Raw genomic sequence first — 16,646 nt, forward strand, 5'->3', positions numbered from 1 at the left:
TTTTGGGGTCCCATACTTGAGCTCCTGGGCGATGGCTGCGATCTGCTCCACGCGGTCCTGGTGCGCCGCCAGGTCCGACTCGAAGGCCTCGTGCTTGCGGAGCAGCGCCCGCACCTGGGCCAGGGAGGCCGTGCCCGAGTCCCGGTCCCGCAGGGCCACCTCCTTACCTGGGTGTGGGGACAGCCCTGAGACCCCAAACCCCTCCCTGTGCCAGCCCTGGGACCCCAAATCCCTCCCTGTGTCACCCCTGTGCCACCTCCTTACCTGGGTGTGGGGACAGCCCTGAGACCCCAGATCCCTCCCTGTGTCACCCCTGGGACCCCAAATCCCTCCCTGTGTCACCCTTGTGCCATCCCCTGTGTCACCCCTGTGCCACCTCCTTACCTGGGCACAGGTGTGGGGACAGCTCTGGGACCCCGTTACCCCCAATTCCATTCCCTGCTCCCCAAATCCATCCCCAGAACCCCCAGATTCTGGTGTCTGAACCCCCAAATCCATCCCCTGAATACTCAAATCCTGGTGTCTGAACTCCCAAATCCTGGTGTCTGAACCCCCAAATTCTGGTGTCTGAACCCCCACATCCTGGTGTCTGAACCCCCAAATCCCTCCCTTGAACCCCCAAATCCCTCCCCAGCGCCCCCCGGTCCCTCCCCACCCTTTACCTTCCGTCCAGCCCTCGTGGATCGAGGCTTTCTGCCGGAATTTCTCGGCCAGGTGATCGAGGCGCTCCAGGCGCCGCAGCTCCGTCAGCAGCCACTCCTCGTGTCCCTTCTCGGCCTGCTCCAGGCGCTGCCACCCTGCCCCGATGTCCTGGGGACCCCAAAACCCCCCAGAGTTACCCCAAAACCCCCCAGAGTTACCCCAAAACCCCCCAGAGTTACCCCAAAACCCCCAGGCACAGGTGACCCCACTCCTTGTGTCCCTTCTCGGCCTGCTCCAGGCGCTGCCACCCTGCCCCGATGTCCTGGGGACCCCAAAAACGTTCAGGTTCACCCCAAAAATCCCTCAGAGTCACCCCAAACCCCATCAGAATCACCCCAAAACCCCCAGGCACAGGTGACCCCACTCCTCGTGTCCCTTCTCGGCCTGCTCCAGGCGCTGCCAGCCCGCCCCGATGTCCTGGGGACCCCAAAACCCCCCAGAGTTACCCCAAAACCCCCCAGAGTTACCCCAAAACCCCCCAGAGTTACCCCAAAACCCCCTGGCACAGGTGACCCCACTCCTCGTGTCCCTCCTCAGCCTGCTCCAGGCGCTGCCAGCCCGCCCCGATGTCCTGGGGACCCCAAAACCCCCCAGAGTTACCCCAAAACCCCCAGGCACAGGTGACCCCACTCCTTGTGTCCCTTCTCGGCCTGCTCCAGGCGCTGCCAGCCCGCCCCGATGTCCTGGGGACCCCAAAAACGTCCAGGTTCACCCCAAAAATCCCTCAGAGTCACCCCAAAACCCATCAGAGTCACCCCAAAACCCCCAGGCACAGGTGACCCCACTCCTCGTGTCCCTTCTCAGCCTGTCCCGATGTCCTGGGGACCCAAAAATGCTCAGGGTCACCACAAAAACCCCTCAGGGTCACCCCAAAAACCCCTCAGGGTCACCCCAAAACCCCCAGACCCACTGAGACCATCCTCCCCTCAGAGAGCTGGGGCAGATTTGGGGCAGTTCAGGGTGGATTTGGGGCAGTTCAGGGTGGATTTGGGGCAGTTTAGGGTGGATTTGGGGCCTGAAGCCCCCAGACCATTCTGCTCTCAGAAAACCAGGGCAGATTTGGGGCCGTTCAGGGTGGATTTGGGGCAGCTCAGGGTGGATTTGGGGCAGTTCAGGGTGGATTTGGGGCCGTTTAGGGTGGATTTGGGGCAGTTTAGGGTGGATTTGGGGCAGCTCAGGGTGGATTTAGGACCCTGAAGGCCCAGACTCACCAAGACCATCCTGCCCTCGGAGGGCATGAAGGCCAAGGCAGATTTGGGGCCGTTCAGGGTGGATTTGGGGCAGTTCAGGGTGGATTTAGGACCCTAAATCCCCCAGACTCACCGAGACCATCCTGCCCTCGGAGGGCATGAAGGCCAAGGCAGATTTGGGGCAGTTCAGGGTGGATTTGGGGCCGTTCAGAGTGGATTTAGGACCCTAAATCCCCCAGACTCACCGAGACCATCCTGCCCTCGGAGGGCATGAAGGCCAAGGCAGATTTGGGGCAGTTTAGGGTGGATTTAGGACCCTAAATGCCCCAGACTCACCGAGACCATCCTGCCCTCGGAGGGCATGAAGGCGGGCCGGCCGCTGAGGCGCAGTTTGGTCTGCAGGGTGTTGAAGTTGATCTCCAGCTGACATTTCTCCTGCACCTTGGGGGGTTTGTGCACCCGCCGGTACTCGCGGAAATCCTCCAGCTTCTGCTGCATGGCCGGGATGGTCTTCTGGGGGTCCCGGGCCTCCAGCCAGGGGATGGTGCGCTGGATCCACGCCAGGAGCTGGGGGGACACAGATTTGGGGTTTGGGATGGGTTTGGGGTGTGGGATGGGGTTTGGGATGGCGTTTGGGATGGGGTTTGGGATGGGTTTGGGGTTTGGGATGGTCTTCTGGGGGTCCCGGGCCTCCAGCCAGGGGATGGTGCGCTGGATCCAGGCCAGGAGCTGGGGAAAAGGGGATTTGGGGTTTGGGATGGGGTTTGGGGTGTGGGATGGGGTCTGGGATGGTCTTCTGGGGGTCCCGGGCCTCCAGCCAGGGGATGGTGCGCTGGATCCACACCAAAAGCTGGGGAAAAGGGGATTTGGGGTTTGGGATGGGGCTGGATCCACACCAGGAGCTGGGGGCACACAGATTTGGGGTGTGGGATGGGGTCTGGGATGGGGTTTGGGGTTTGGGATGGTCTTCTGGGGGTCCCGGGCCTCCAGCCACGGGATGGTGCGCTGGATCCACGCCAGGAGCTGGGGAAAAGGGGATTTGGGGTTTGGGATGGAGTTTGGGATGGAGTTTGGGGTGTGGGATGGGGTTTGGGATGGGTTTGGGGTCTGGGATGGGGTGTGGGATGGAGTTTGGGATGGGATTTGGGGTCTGGGATGGTCTTCTGGGGATCCCGGGCCTCCAGCCAGGGGATGGTGCGCTGGATCCACGCCAGGAGCTGGGGGAGAAGGGATTTGGGGTTTGGGATGGGGCTGGATCCACACCAGGAGCTGGGGGAGAAGGGATTTGGGGTGTGGGATGGGGTTTGGGATGGGGTTTGGGGTTTGGGATGGGGTTTGGGGTGTGGGATGGGGTTTGGGATGGGGTTTGGGGTTTGGGGTATGGGATGGGGCTGGATCCAGGCCAGCAGCTGGGGGAGAAGGGATTGGGAATGTGGGAGGGGGTCTGGGGGTGTTTTTGGGGTGTTTTGGGGGTATTTTTGGGGTGTTTTTGGGGGTGCTTTTGGGGTGGGATTTGGGGTGTTTTTTGGTGTTTTTGGGGTGTTTTTGGGGGTGTTTTTGGGGTGGGATTTGGGGTGGTTTTTTGGTGTTTTTGGGGTGATTTTGGAGGTATTTTTGGGATGTTTTTGGGGTGATTTTGGGGGTGTTTTTGGGGTGTTTTTGGGGGTGTTTTGGGGGTGTTTTTGGGGGGTGATTTTGGGGGTGTTTTGGGGGTGTTTTTGGGGTGTTTTTGGGGATGTTTTTGGGGTGGTTTTGAGGTGTTTTTGGGGGTATTTTTGGGGTGTTTTTGGGGTGATTTTGGGGTGTTTTTGGGGTGATTTTGGGGGTGTTTTTGGGGTGTTTTTGGGGTGTTTTTGGGGGTGTTTTTGGGGGTGTTTTTGGGGTGGTTTTGGGGTGTTTTTGGGGTGTTTTTGGGGTGTTTTTGGGGTGATTTTGGGGTGTTTTTGGGGTTTTTTCCCCCCTTACATCCGAGGCCAGGCGCTCGTAGTCCTCCATGAGCTGCTCGTTCTCCTGGTTCACGGCCAGAACTTTGCAGATCCGGTTGGCCGCCGTCTCCGCCTGCGGGAATTCCGGAATTCCGGGAATTTCGGGAATGCGGGAGGGGGAATGTGGGAATGGGAATGTGGGAATGTGGGAATGTGGGAATATGGGGAAATGGGAATATGGGATTGGAAATATGGGATTTGGAATATGGGAATACGGGATTGGGAATATGGGAAAATGGGAATATAGGAATATGGGAATGGGAATATGAGAATATGGGAATATGGAAATTTGGGAATACGGGAATATCGGATTGGGAATATGGGATTTGGAATATGGGAATATGGGGATATGGGAATGTCAGATTGGGAATGAGAACATGGGAATATGGGATTGGGAATATGGGGATATGGGATTGGGAATTTGGGATTGGGAACATGGGAATGGGAACTTCAAAAAAAGTTTGAAGGAAAGGAAGGGGAAAGAAAGGAGAGGAAAAAAAGGGGGAAAATAGGGAAAAATAGGGAAAAAGGGGAAAAATAAGAAAAATAGGGAAAAATTGGGAAAAAAGAGGGAAAAGGAGGGAGGAGGGAAAAAAAGGGGAAAAATTGGGAGAAAAAAGGGGTGAAAATGGGGAAAAAGGGGAAGGAAAAAGAAAATAAAAGAAAGGGGGAAGAAAAAGGGAACCCCAGCCCTCGGTGGGCCTAATCCCAATCCCAATCCCAATCCCAATCCCAATCCCAATCCCAATCCCAACCCACCCCAGGAGGAGGAGGAGGAGGAGGAGGAGGAAGAGGCTGGGCTGGAGGTACCTGGGTGGGAGGCAGAGGAGGAATCCAGGAGGAGGAGGAGGAGGAGGACGAAGAGGAGCTGGGAAGGGCCAGGAGGAGGAAAATCCAACGGCCGGGGAGGAAGGAAAGAAAGGAAATAAATAAAGGAAATAAATAAAGGAAATAAATGAAGGAAATTAATAAAGGAAATTAATGAAGGAAATTAATGAAGGAAACAAATAAAGGAAATAAATGAGGGAAATAAATGAGGGAAATAAATGAAGGAAATAAATAAAGGAAATAAATGAGGGAAATAAATGAGGGAAATAAATGAAGGAAATAAATGAGGGAAATAAATGAAGGAAATTCATAAATCAAATAAAGGAAAAGGGGGGAAAGGAAAGGAATGGAGGAAGGGAATGGAAGAAGGGGAAAAGGAAGGGAACAAAGGAAAAGGGAAAGGAAGGGATAAAAGGGAAAAGGAAGGGATAAAAGGGAAAAGGAAGGGGATAAAAGGGAAAAGGAAGGGGATAAAGAAAGGAAAAAAGGAAGGGGATAAAGGAAGGAAAAAAGGAAGGGGATAAAGGAAGGGAATGAGAAAGGGAATAAAGGAAGGGGGAAAAGGAAAGGGATAAAGTAAAGGAAAAAAAGGAAAGGAATAAAGGAAAAAAGGAAGGGAATAAAGGGCAAAAAAAGGGAATAAAGGGGAAAAAGAAGGGGATAAAGGGGAAAAGGAAAGGGATAAAGTAAAAGGAAAAAGGAAAGGAATAAAGGGAAAAGCAAGGGGATAAAGGGGAAAAAGAAGGGGATAAAGGGGAAACCCAAGGGAATGAAGGGGAAACCCAAGGGAATGAAGGCAGGGGATGAGGAGGGGAAGCCATGCAGACCCCGAGGAAAAGGCAGCGTGAGCTCAGCAGAGCCCGGCCCCGCTCCCCTGTGCCCAGGCCAAGCAGAGCAGCAGCCAGGCAGGCCCCAGGCCCCAGATCCCAGATCCCAGGGCGGGTCCCAGATCCCAGATCCCAGAGGGTCCCAGATCCCAGGGCAGGTCCCAGGTCCCAGATCCCAGCTCCCAGAGGGTCCCAGACCCCAGAGGGTCCCAGAGGTTCCCAGATCCCAGGGCAGGTCCCAGAGGGTCCCAGACCCCAGACCCCAGCTCCCAGAGGGTCCCAGAGGGTCCCAGGTCCCAGAGGGTCCCAGAGGGTCCCAGAGGGTCCCAGAGGGTCCCAGATCCCAGGTCCCAGGTCCCAGCGGGTCCCAGCGGGTCCCAGCGGGTCCCAGAGGGTCCCAGATGGTCCCAGAGGGTCCCAGTGGGTCCCAGATCAGATCCCAGCTCCCAGGGCAGCAGGCGCGGGGCCGCGCTCACCTTCTGGGCCCCGGAGAAGGCGTGGTAGAAGCAGGACACGTAGGTCATGATGGCCTTCTCGTCGGGCCGCAGCGTGCCCACGATATCTGCCCGAGAGCACGACAGCCCCGGCTGCAGCAGCGCCCCCGCTTCCGGAACCTTCCCGTTCCCGCCTTCCGGAACCTTCCCACTCCTGCCTTCTGAACCTTCCCATTCCCGCCTTCCAGAACCTTCCCGTTCCTGCCTTCGGAACCTTCCCATTCCCGCCTTCCGGAACCTTCCCGTTCCTGCCTTCTGGAACCTTCCCATTCCCGCCTTCCGGAACCTTCCCGTTCCTGCCTTCGGAACCTTCCCGTTCCTGCCTTCTGGAACCTTCCCATTCCCGCCTTCCGGAACCTTCCCATTCCCGCCTTCCGGAACCTTCCCGTTCCCACCTTCCAGAACGTTCCCGTTCCCGCCTTCCGGAACGTTCCCATTCCCGCCTTCCAGAACGTTCCCATTCCTGCCTTCCGGAACGTTCCCATTCCCGCCTTCCAGAACGTTCCCGTTCCCGCCTTCCGGAACGTTCCCATTCCCGCCTTCCAGAACGTTCCCGTTCCCGCCTTCCGGAACGTTCCCATTCCCGCCTTCCAGAACCTTCCCATTCCCGCCTTCTGGAACGTTCCCATTCCCGCCTTCCAGAACGTTCCCATTCCCGCCTTCTGGAACGTTCCCAGCGCGGGTGGGAGGCACCGCCCGGCCCGGGGTGCCCGCCCTGCCCGGCTCATGGGGGCTGGAACTGCTGCCAACCTGGGCCCCTCCTCAACCCCTCCCTGCATTGCCATGGAATCCCCTGGATCTCCATTCATTTCCCATGGAATCTCATGGATTTCCATTCATTTCCCATGGATTTCCCATGGATTTCCATTCATTTCCCATGGATTTCCATTAATTCCCATGGATTTCCATGGAGTCCCCTGGATCTCTATTCATTTCCCATGGATTTCCATGGATTTCCCATGGATTCCCCATGGATTTCCCATACATTCCCATGGATTCCCCGTGGATTCCCCATGGATTTCCCCATACATTCCCACGGATGCAAACGGACTTCCATGGATTTCCCATGGATTTCCCATGGATTTCCCCATACATTCCCACGGATTTTCCGTGGATTCCCCGTGGAATTCCCGCACCCTCAGGACCCCCAGGCAGGTTTAACCCCTCATGAGCCGGCTGGGGGCGGTCCCGGAGCCCCCGAGAGCGACAGCGGCCGCGGCTGCAAGGGAAGCGAGCGTGAGAGAGCAGAGAGAGACAGAGAGAGAGAGAGAATTCCAGGGGAAGGTTCCGGAAGGGGCGGGCCCGGGAGGAAGGTTCCGGAAGGGGCGGGCCCGGGAGGAAGGTTCCGGAAGCTCCCGGTACCTTCTGGGCCCCGGAGAAGGCGTGGTAGAAGCTGGACACGTAGGTCATGATGGCCTTCTCGTCCGGCCGCGCCGTGTTCACGATGTCTGCGGGAACCGCGGGGTTAAACCCGGAGCAAACCCGGAGCAAACCGGGAGTGAACCCAGAGCAAACCGGGAGCAAACCGGGAGCAAACTGGGAGTGAACCCAGAGCAAACTGGGAGTGAACCCAGAGCAAACCGGGAGCAAACCGGGAGCAAACCCGGAGCAAACTGGGAGTGAACCCAGAGCAAACTGGGAGCAAACCCGGAGCAAACCGGGAGCAAACTGGGAGTGAACTGGGAGCAAACTGGGAGCAAACGGGAGCAAACCGGGAGCAAACCCGGAGCAAACTGGGAGCAAACGGGAGCAAACCCGGAGCAAACCGGGAGCAAACCTGGAGCAAACTGGGAGCAAACCGGGAGCAAACCCGGAGCAAACCGGGAGCAAACGGGAGCAAACCCGGAGCAAACCCGGAGCAAACTGGGAGCAAACTGGGAGTGAACTGGGAGCCTTTCCCGGTCGGAATTCTGCTCCAAGGGCCCCAGATCCTGGGGGATCCACCTGGATGGGATTGGGGCTGGATGGGGGAAATTTGGGGTTGGGTTGGGTGGGGGGTCCTGGAATTGTGGGGTCCAGGAATTGAGGGATCAAGGAGTTGTGGGGTCCTGGAATTGTGGGGTCCTGGAATTGTGGGATCAAAGAGTTGTGGGGTCCTGGAATTGAAGGATCAAAGAGTTGTGGGATGCTGGAATTGTGGGATCAAGGAATTGTGGGATCCTGGAACTGAGGGGCCCAAGAGTTGTGGGATCCTGGAATAAGGAAATCAGAGAATGGTGAGATCCTGGAATAAGAGAATGTCAGATTTATGGGATGCTGGAATTGTGGGATCCAAGAGTTGTGGGATACTGGAATAACAAAATCCGAGAGTTATGGGATCCTAGAAGAAAGGAATGCCAGATTTTTGGGATCCTGGAATTGTGGGGTCTTGGAATAATGAAACCTGAAAATGATGGGATCCTTGAAGAAGGGAACGCCAGATTTTGGGGATGCTGGAATTTTGGAGACCTGGAGTAATGAAACCTGAAAATGATGGGATCCTAGAAGAAGGGAATGCCAGATTTTGGGGATCCTGGAATTGTGGGGTCCTGGAATAACGAAACCTGAAAATGATGGGATCCTAGAAGAAGGGAATGCCAGATTTTGGGGATCCTGGAATTGTGGGGTCCTGGAATAACGAAACCTGAAAATGATGGGATCCTAGAAGAAGGGAATGCCAGGTTTTTGGGATCCTGGAATTGTGGGATCGTGCAGCTTTGGAGACCTGAGAGTTCCGCACCCCTGGCAGTGCAGGACGATAAAATCAAAGAACCACAGAACCCTGAGCACCCCAAATCCTGCATGAATCCACCTGCACAGCTGGGAATTGGTGTGAAACAGGAGAAACCCAGGTTAAACCAGGGATCCTGTGAGGAAATCCCCCCCAGGGCTGGAGGAGATCCCGGGATCCCCCACTCACCCTCGGCATCCAGCATCTTGGGAATGTCCAGGTACTTCTCAGCCACCTCGAAGGCGTTGTTGAGGTTGGTGACGGGGTCATCCTGGGGGAGGAGGGGCTCTGTGGGTGGGGGTCCCCAAGCGCCCGCGTGCGCCAGGGCAGGGCCCGGGCCCAGGCCGTACCTTGCGCAGTTTGTCGTACTCGATCAGCTCCGGGCGGTGCCGGTGGATGAGGGCGTTGAAGGCCAGCCCGTCCTTCCAGCTGGGGGGAAAAACAAACTGGGATCAGGTCATGGGAATGTGTGGGGGAAATGGGGATCGGGTCATGGGAATGTGCAGGGATCAGATCATGGGAATGTGCGGGGAAATGGGGATCGGGTCATGGGAATGTGTGGGGAAATGGGGATCGGGTCATGGGGGAAATGGGGATCAGGTCATGGGAATGTGTGGGGAAATGGGGATCGGGTCATGGGGAAAATGGGGATCAGGTCATGGGAATGTGTGGGGAAAACTGGGATCAGGTCATGGGAATGTGTGGGGAAAACGGGATCAGGTCATGGGAATGTGCAGGGATCAGATCATGGGAATGTGCAGGGAAAATGGGGATCGGGTCATGGGAATGTGCGGGGAAAATGGGGATCAGGTCATGGGAATGTGCAGGGATCAGGTCATGGGAATGTGCAGGGAAAACGGGGATCAGGTCATGGGAATGTTTGGGGGAATGGGGATCAGGTCATGGGGGAAATGGGGATCAGGTCATGGGAATGTGCAGGGGAAATGGGGATCAGATCCCAGGAACCTTTGGGGAATTCAGGAATTCTGACCCTGCCTGAGCCCAGCCCGCCCTGGGGAATGAGGAAGAGGAAGGGGAAGAGGAAGGGGAAGAGGAAAGGAAAGAGGAGGAGGAGGAGGAGGAAGGACCTGATGTGGAAGTTCTGGACGTTGACGTTCTTGTACGGCGCCGTTTTCCGCTGGCACCAGAGCAGGAGCCCCTCCTTGGCCGAGGTCTCTGCGGGAGCAGGAGCAGAGATTGGGGTGGATCCCATGATCCCAGGGGTGGATCCCAGGGTGGATCCCCCAGTCCCAGGGGCAGATCCCCCGATCCCAGGGGCAGATCCCGTGTCCCGTTACCTTCCACAGAGATGTCCTGGATGGCGAAGCGCAGGATGATCGTCCAGATCATGCCCAGCGTCATCTTGGCGTTCCCGTCCACGATCTCTGCGGGGAAAACACCGGGAATGGACTCCAGGTGGGAATTCCAGAGGGAAAACACCGGGAATGGACTCCAGGTGGGAATTCCCAGGGGGAAAACACCGGGAATGGACTCCAGGTGGGAATTCCCAGGTGGGAATTCCCAGGGAATGGATTCCAGGTGGGAATTCCCAGAGGGAAAACACCGGGAATGGACTCCAGGTGGGAATTCCCAGGGAATGGATTCCAGGTGGGAATTCCCAGAGGGAATTATGGGGTTGTGGGACCCTGGAATTGGGGGGGGCTCCACAATGGAGGAGTCACAACCTCGTGGGTTCCCCAAATGAACAGATCCCACACCAGGGAGTCCTGCAGTAATGGGATCCTGGGATCTGGGAATGGTGGGATCCCGGATTTGTGGAGTCTCAGGACACGGAACTCTGGAATTACGGGACCCAAAAATCGTGGAACGCCAGGATTAGGGGATGCAGGATTCGTGGGATTGCAGGACCGGAATTCGTTACAGAACCACGGAATCCTGGGATTATGGAATTGTTTGGGTCGGGAAAGACCTCGGAAACCACAGAGGGGGAAAGGAATCCCACAGGGCAGGGCAGGGCGGGGATTCCGGGCTCCTCATCCCGGCCCCGCATTCCCAGGGCTGCCCCCAGCCGTTGTTTTTTGGGAATTCCTGGGCCGGGGGCGGGCGCCGGGCGTCTCCGGGCTCGGGGCCGGTCGGGACTCGCTTGGCTCCGGGCACGCGGAGCTTCCCCGGCTCAATCCCAACAAACCGGCCCGGCCGGAGCCGCTGCCAGCACGGCCCGCCCGGCCCCGGAGGGATCCTGGGGAACGGTCCTGGAGATCCCATGGGGAATGATCCCAAACCCACAGGGAACGGTCCTGGAGATCCCACGGGGAAGGATCCCAATCCCACAGGGAATGATCCCAATCACACAGGGAACAGTTCTGGAGATCCCACAGGGAATGATCCCAATCCCACAGGGAATGATCCCGATCCCACAGGGAATGGTCCTGATCCCACAGGGAATGACCCTGGAGATCCCACAGGGAATGACCCCAGATCCCACAAGGAATGATCCCGGATCCTGCAGGGAATGGTCCCACAGAGAATGATCCTGATCCCACAGGGAATGGTCCTGATCCCACAGGGAATGGTCCTGGAGATCCCATGGGGAATGACCCTGGAGATCCCACAGGGAATGGTCCTGGAGATCCCACAGGGAATGACCCTGGAGATCCCACAGGGAATGGTCCCAATCCCACAGGGAATGGTCCTGATCCCACAGGGAATGATCCTGATCCCACAGGGAATGGTCCTGGAGATCCCACAGGGGATGATCCCAATCCCATAGGGAACGGTCCCAATCCCACAGGGAATGACCCTGATCCCACAGGAAATGACCCTGGAGATGCCACAGGAATGGTCCCAATCCAGCAGGGAACGATCCCAACCCCGCGGGGTTTAAATCAGTGTTCAAGGCTTTCGGTAAAGATTAAAACCCCTCAAAACCCCGATTTTGGCCCAAAAGGGGCCCTGGGGTGCTGGATCCCAGTGGATCCCAGCGGATCCCAGTGGATCCCCGGGGCGGGGCCTCACCCTCGGCGCCGATGGAGACGAGCTTGACGCCTTTGCTGGCGATGAAGTCCAGGGCCTTGTTGACGTTGTTGATCTTGTGCACCCTCATCTTGCCCCGCTCGGGCTTCGGGAGCCGCTCCCCTGAAACGGGAACGGGGCAGCACTGAGGGGTTTGGGTCAGGATTGAAGGGTTTGGGTGAGGATTGAAGGGTTTGGGTCAGGATTGAAGGGTTTGGGTCAGGGTTAAAGGGTTTGGGTCAGGGTTAAAGGGTTTGGGTCAGCACTGAAGGGTTTGGGTCAGCACTGAAGGGTTTGGGTCAGGATTGAAGGGTTTGGGTCAGGGTTAAAGGGTTTGGGTCAGCATTGAGGGGTTTGGGTCAGGACTGAGGGGTTTGGGTCAGGACTGAGGGGTGTGGGTCAGGGTTAAAGGGTTTGGGTCAGGATTGAAGGGTTTGGGTCAGGACTGAGGGGTTTGGGTCAGGGTTAAAGGGTTTGGGTCAGGACTGAAGGGTTTGGGTCAGGATTGAAGGGTTTGGGTCAGGGTTAAAGGGTTTGGGTCAGGATTGAGGGGTTTGGGTCAGGACTGAGGGGTTTGGGTCAGGGTTAAAGGGTTTGGGTCAGGACTGAAGGGTTTGGGTCAGGACTGAAGGGTTTGGGTCAGGGTTAAAGGGTTTGGGTCAGGGTTAAAGGGTTTGGGTCAGGATTGAGGGGTTTGGGTCAGGGTTGAGGGGTTTGGGTGAGGATTGAAGGGTTTGGGTCAAGTCTAAAAGTGTTTGGGGAGGTTTCAGTACTTTGGGCCAAGCTGGGAGGGGTTTGGGCCCAGTTTGAGGATTTTGGGCCCAGTTTGATTATTTTGAGCTCAGTTTGGGGGCTTTTGGCCCAGTTTGAGGATTCTGGGCCTACCTAGGCTGTTTTTGGGCTGAGTTTGGAGGATTTTGGTCGCAGTTTGAGGATTTTGGGCTGAGTTTGGAGGATTTTGGTCCCAGTTTGAGGATTTTGGGCTGAGTTTGGGGGTTTTTGGTCCCAGTTTGAGGATTTTGGGCTGAGTTTGGGGGTTCTGTGCTGAGGCCTGACCTGAGATGACCTCGAGCAGCAGCATCAGCTTGAGCCCGTCCCGGAAATCCTCATCGATGTTCTCGATCTGCGTGCCCGCCTTGCGCAGGTGGGAGTTGCACCAGGCCGTGAACGTCTGCGGGGCAGGGCTGGGGTCAGTCGGGGGCACCCCCGGGTTTGGGGGGAACCCCGGGGTTTGGGGGGCACCCCTGGGGTCAGTGGGGACCTCCAGGGTTTGGGGAGAAAATGGGGAACTGGGGGCCTGGGGATTCCTCATCCCACTGGGAATGACCCCATTGATCCCACTGGGAATGATCCCATTGATCCCATTGGGAATGATCCCATTGACCCCACTGGGAATGATCCTACTGATCCCACTGGGAATGACCCCATTGATCCCATTGATCCCACTGGGAACGATCCCATTGATCCCATTGGGAACGATCCCATTGATCCCACTGGGAATGACCCCATTGATCCCATTGATCCCACTGGGAATGATCCCATTGATCCCATTGGGAATGATCCCACTGATCCCATTGGGAATGACCCCATTGATCCCATTGATCCCACTGGGAATAACCCCACTGATCCCATTGGGATATTGACCCCATTGGGAATGATCCCATTGATCCCACTGGGAATGACCCCACTGATCCCATCACATGATTGACCCCATTGGGAATGATCCCATTGACCCCATTGGGAATGACCCCACTGATCCCATTGGGAATGATCCCATTGACCCCACTGGGAATGACCCCATTGGGAATGATCCCATTGACTCCATTGGGAATGATCCCACTGATCCCACTGGGAATGACCCCATTGACCCCATCACATTATTGACCCCACTGGGAATGACCCCACTGGGAATGACCCCATTGATCCCATCACATTATTGACCCCACTGGGAATGACCCCACTGGGAATGACCCCACTGATCCCATCACATTATTGACCCCACTGGGAATGACCCTGGACCTTTCATCCCTGGGAACGCCCAATGCCCCAACCCCCAGCTCCATTTCCTGCGGAGCTGCGACGGCTCCGCCCCAAAATCTCCTTGTGGGGGCGCATTTTGGGATCAGGACCCGCTCCAAGGCCGGGATCAACCCCAAACCCAGGGCAAACCGGGCCGGTCCCCCCGGCTGCGGGAAGGCCCAGACCCCGCAGGATCCCCGGGAGATCCCAGCTTGGGGCGGCTCCGGGATCGCCCTGGGCTCGGGCGGCTCCGGGCGGTGCCGGGACTTTGGCCGTGCCAGGCCCGCACATGCCTGAGCCAGGCGTGGCCGGGCGCGGCCGCGGGCACCGACACGCACGGGACACGCAGGGCTGAGTCAGCCTGGGCCGGGAGAGATCCTGAAAAATCTCAGAAAAATCCACTCTGGGATCTCCTTTATGGACAGGAACATGGGCCCTGAGTCAGCCTGGGCCGGGAGAGATCCCGGAAAAATCTCAGAAAAATCCCAGAAAAATCCCAGAAAAATCCACTCTGGGATCTCCTGTATGGACACACACACACGGGGCTGAGTCAGCCTGGGCCGGGAGAGATCCCGGAAAAATCCCAGAAAAATCCCACAAAAATCCCAGAAAAATCCCATTCTGGGAGCTCCTTTATGGACAGGAACATGGGCATGAGAGATCCCACAGAGATCCTGGAAAACACCAGAAAAATCCACTCTGGGATCTCCTGTATGGAGACCCTGAGTCAGCCTGGGGCGGGGAGAGATCCCAGAAAACACCAGAAAAATCCATTCTGGGATCTCCTTCATGGGCACACACACATGGCATGAGAGATCCCACAGAGATCCCGGAAAACCCCAGAAAAATCCCAGAGAAACCCCACAAAAATCCCATTCTGGGATCTCCTGTATGGACAGGAACATGGGCCCTGAGTCAGCCTGGGCCGGGAGAGATCCTGAAAACACCAGAAAAATCCACTCTGGGATCTCCTGTATGGACACACACACGGGGCTGAGTCAGCCTGGGCCGGGAGAGATCCCGGAAACACCAGAAAAATCCACTCTGGGATCTCCTTCACCAACATACACAGGCCCTGAGTCAGCCTGGGCCAGGGAGAGATCCTGGAAAAACCCCACAAAAATCCCAGAAAAATCCCACAGAAATCCACTCTGGGATCTCCTGTATGGACAGGAACATGGGCATGAGAGATCCCACAGAGATCCCAGAAACACCAGAAAAATCCATTCTGGGAGCTCCTGTATGGAGACCCTGAGTCAGCCTGGGCCGGGGAGAGATCCCAGAAAACACCAGAAAAATCCATTCTGGGATCTCCTTCATGGGCACATGCATAAAATCTGGGATAAAATCAAAACTGTGATAAAATCGAACCCGGGATAAAACCCGGGATAAAATCAAACCCGGGATAAAACCAAACCCGGGATAAAATCAAACCCGGGATAAAACCAAACCCGGGATAAAACCAAACCCGGGATAAAATCCGGGATAAAACCCGTGATAAAATCAGACCCATGATAAAATCAGACCCGTGATAAAATCAAACCCGGGATAAACCCGTGATAAAACCAAACCCGTGATAAAACCAAACCCGAGATAAAACCCGTGATAAAATCAAACCCAGGATAAAATCGAACCCGTGATAAAATCAAACCCAGGATAAAATCGAACCTGGGATCAAACCAAACCCATGATCAAACCAAACCCGTGATAAACCAAACCCGTGATAAACCAAACCCGTGATAAACCAGACCCGGGATAAACCCGTGATAAACCAAACCCGTGATAAAATCGAACCCGTGATAAACCAGACCCGTGATAAACCAAACCCGGGATAAACCAGACCCGTGATAAACCAGACCCGTGATAAACCAAACCCGTGATAAACCCGTGATAATCAATGTCGGGGCGGATCCATCGCGTGCGGCCCCGCTCCGTCCCCGGCGGTGCCCGTGGGGCCATTCCCGATCCCGCCGCGATTTCCTGGCCCGGAAGCGCGGCCCGGGCGCTTTCCAGGCATTGTCAGGGGCCGGGACCCCCCCGCGCCCAAAGCCCGGCCGGGAACCGCCCCAGATCCCGGGAATTCGGGGCCCAAATCCCGGGAATTCGGGGCCCAAATCCCGGGAATTCGGGGCTGCAAACCCCGGGAGTTCGGGGCCCAAATCCCGGGAATTCGGGGCTGCAAATCCCGGGAATTCGGGGCTGCAAACCCCGGGAATTCGGGGCCCAAATCCCGGGAATTCGGGGCCCAAACCCCGGGAATTCGGGGCTGCAAACCCCGGGAATTCGGGGCTGCAAATCCCGGGAATTCGGGGCTGCAAACCCCGGGAATTCGGGGCTGCAAACCCCGGGAATTCGGGGCCCAAATCCCGGGAATTCGGGGCCCAAATCCCGGGAATTCGGGGCTGCAAACCCCGGGAATTCGGGGCCCAAATCCCGGGAATTCGGGGCTGCTAGAGCCCATCCGGCCCCGCTTTATCCCAAATCCCGGGAATTCGGGGCTGCAAATCCCGGGAATTCGGGGCTGCTCGAGCCCATCCCGGCCCAAATCCCGGGAATTCGGGGCTGCTCGAGCCCATCCCGGCCCAAATCCCGGGAATTCGGGGCTGCTCGAGCCCATCCCGGCCCCGATTTATCCCCAATTTCCCCGATTTGGGCAATTCCACCTCGTTCCTGCCCAACTTTGGCATTCCCGAGCTGCAGGATGAGCTCGCCCCAAAGGGCGTTGGGATTTGGGGCTTTTGTTCCTCTTTTCATCCCTTTTTTCCCTAAAAATTGGGAATTTCAGGAGGAAAATGCACTTTCCTCCCTCTTTTCCTTTATTTTAATCTAAAAATTGGGAATTTCAGGAGGAAAATGCACTTTCCTCCCTCTTTTCCCCCATTTTTACCTAAAAATTGGGAATTTCAGGAGGAAAATGC

At 56.6% G+C, this 16,646-nt stretch overlaps 1 protein-coding gene across 15 annotated transcripts in view; it reads right to left on the reverse strand.

The window, feature by feature from the left end:
* The window catches only part of ACTN4 (actinin alpha 4), a 35,821-nt gene that overhangs the window by 10,833 nt on the left and 8,342 nt on the right, over positions 1-16,646 (reverse strand). For 7 of the 15 annotated variants that reach the window (XR_011677365.1, XR_011677369.1, XR_011677368.1 and 4 more), the window contains exons 1-6: positions 6,194-7,021; positions 6,009-6,146; positions 3,858-3,950; positions 2,229-2,459; positions 663-810; positions 17-167 (exon numbers count right to left, since the gene is read on the reverse strand). Coding sequence is in view for 8 of the 15 variants with exons in the window: in XM_071418824.1 (XP_071274925.1) it covers positions 17-167; positions 663-777; positions 1,087-1,119; positions 2,229-2,459; positions 3,858-3,950; positions 6,009-6,146; positions 6,194-6,862 (1,430 nt within the window). In the remaining 7 variants the exon portion in view is untranslated. Of the gene's footprint in view, positions 1-16; positions 168-662; positions 811-1,086; positions 1,120-1,352; positions 1,386-2,228; positions 2,460-3,857; positions 3,951-6,008; positions 6,147-6,193; positions 7,026-7,388; positions 7,475-8,925; positions 9,008-9,086; positions 9,166-9,824; positions 9,913-10,034; positions 10,122-11,712; positions 11,833-12,765; positions 12,881-16,646 lie in introns of those variants that run through there. The other 8 variants (XM_071418829.1, XM_071418826.1, XM_071418830.1 and 5 more) reach the window with 6 other exon arrangements.

This window comes from Agelaius tricolor, unplaced genomic scaffold (assembly GCF_023055355.1).
Source record: "Agelaius tricolor isolate 1412-34295 unplaced genomic scaffold, bAgeTri1.0.p SCAF_90, whole genome shotgun sequence".
Classification (NCBI taxonomy): domain Eukaryota; kingdom Metazoa; phylum Chordata; class Aves; order Passeriformes; family Icteridae; genus Agelaius; species Agelaius tricolor.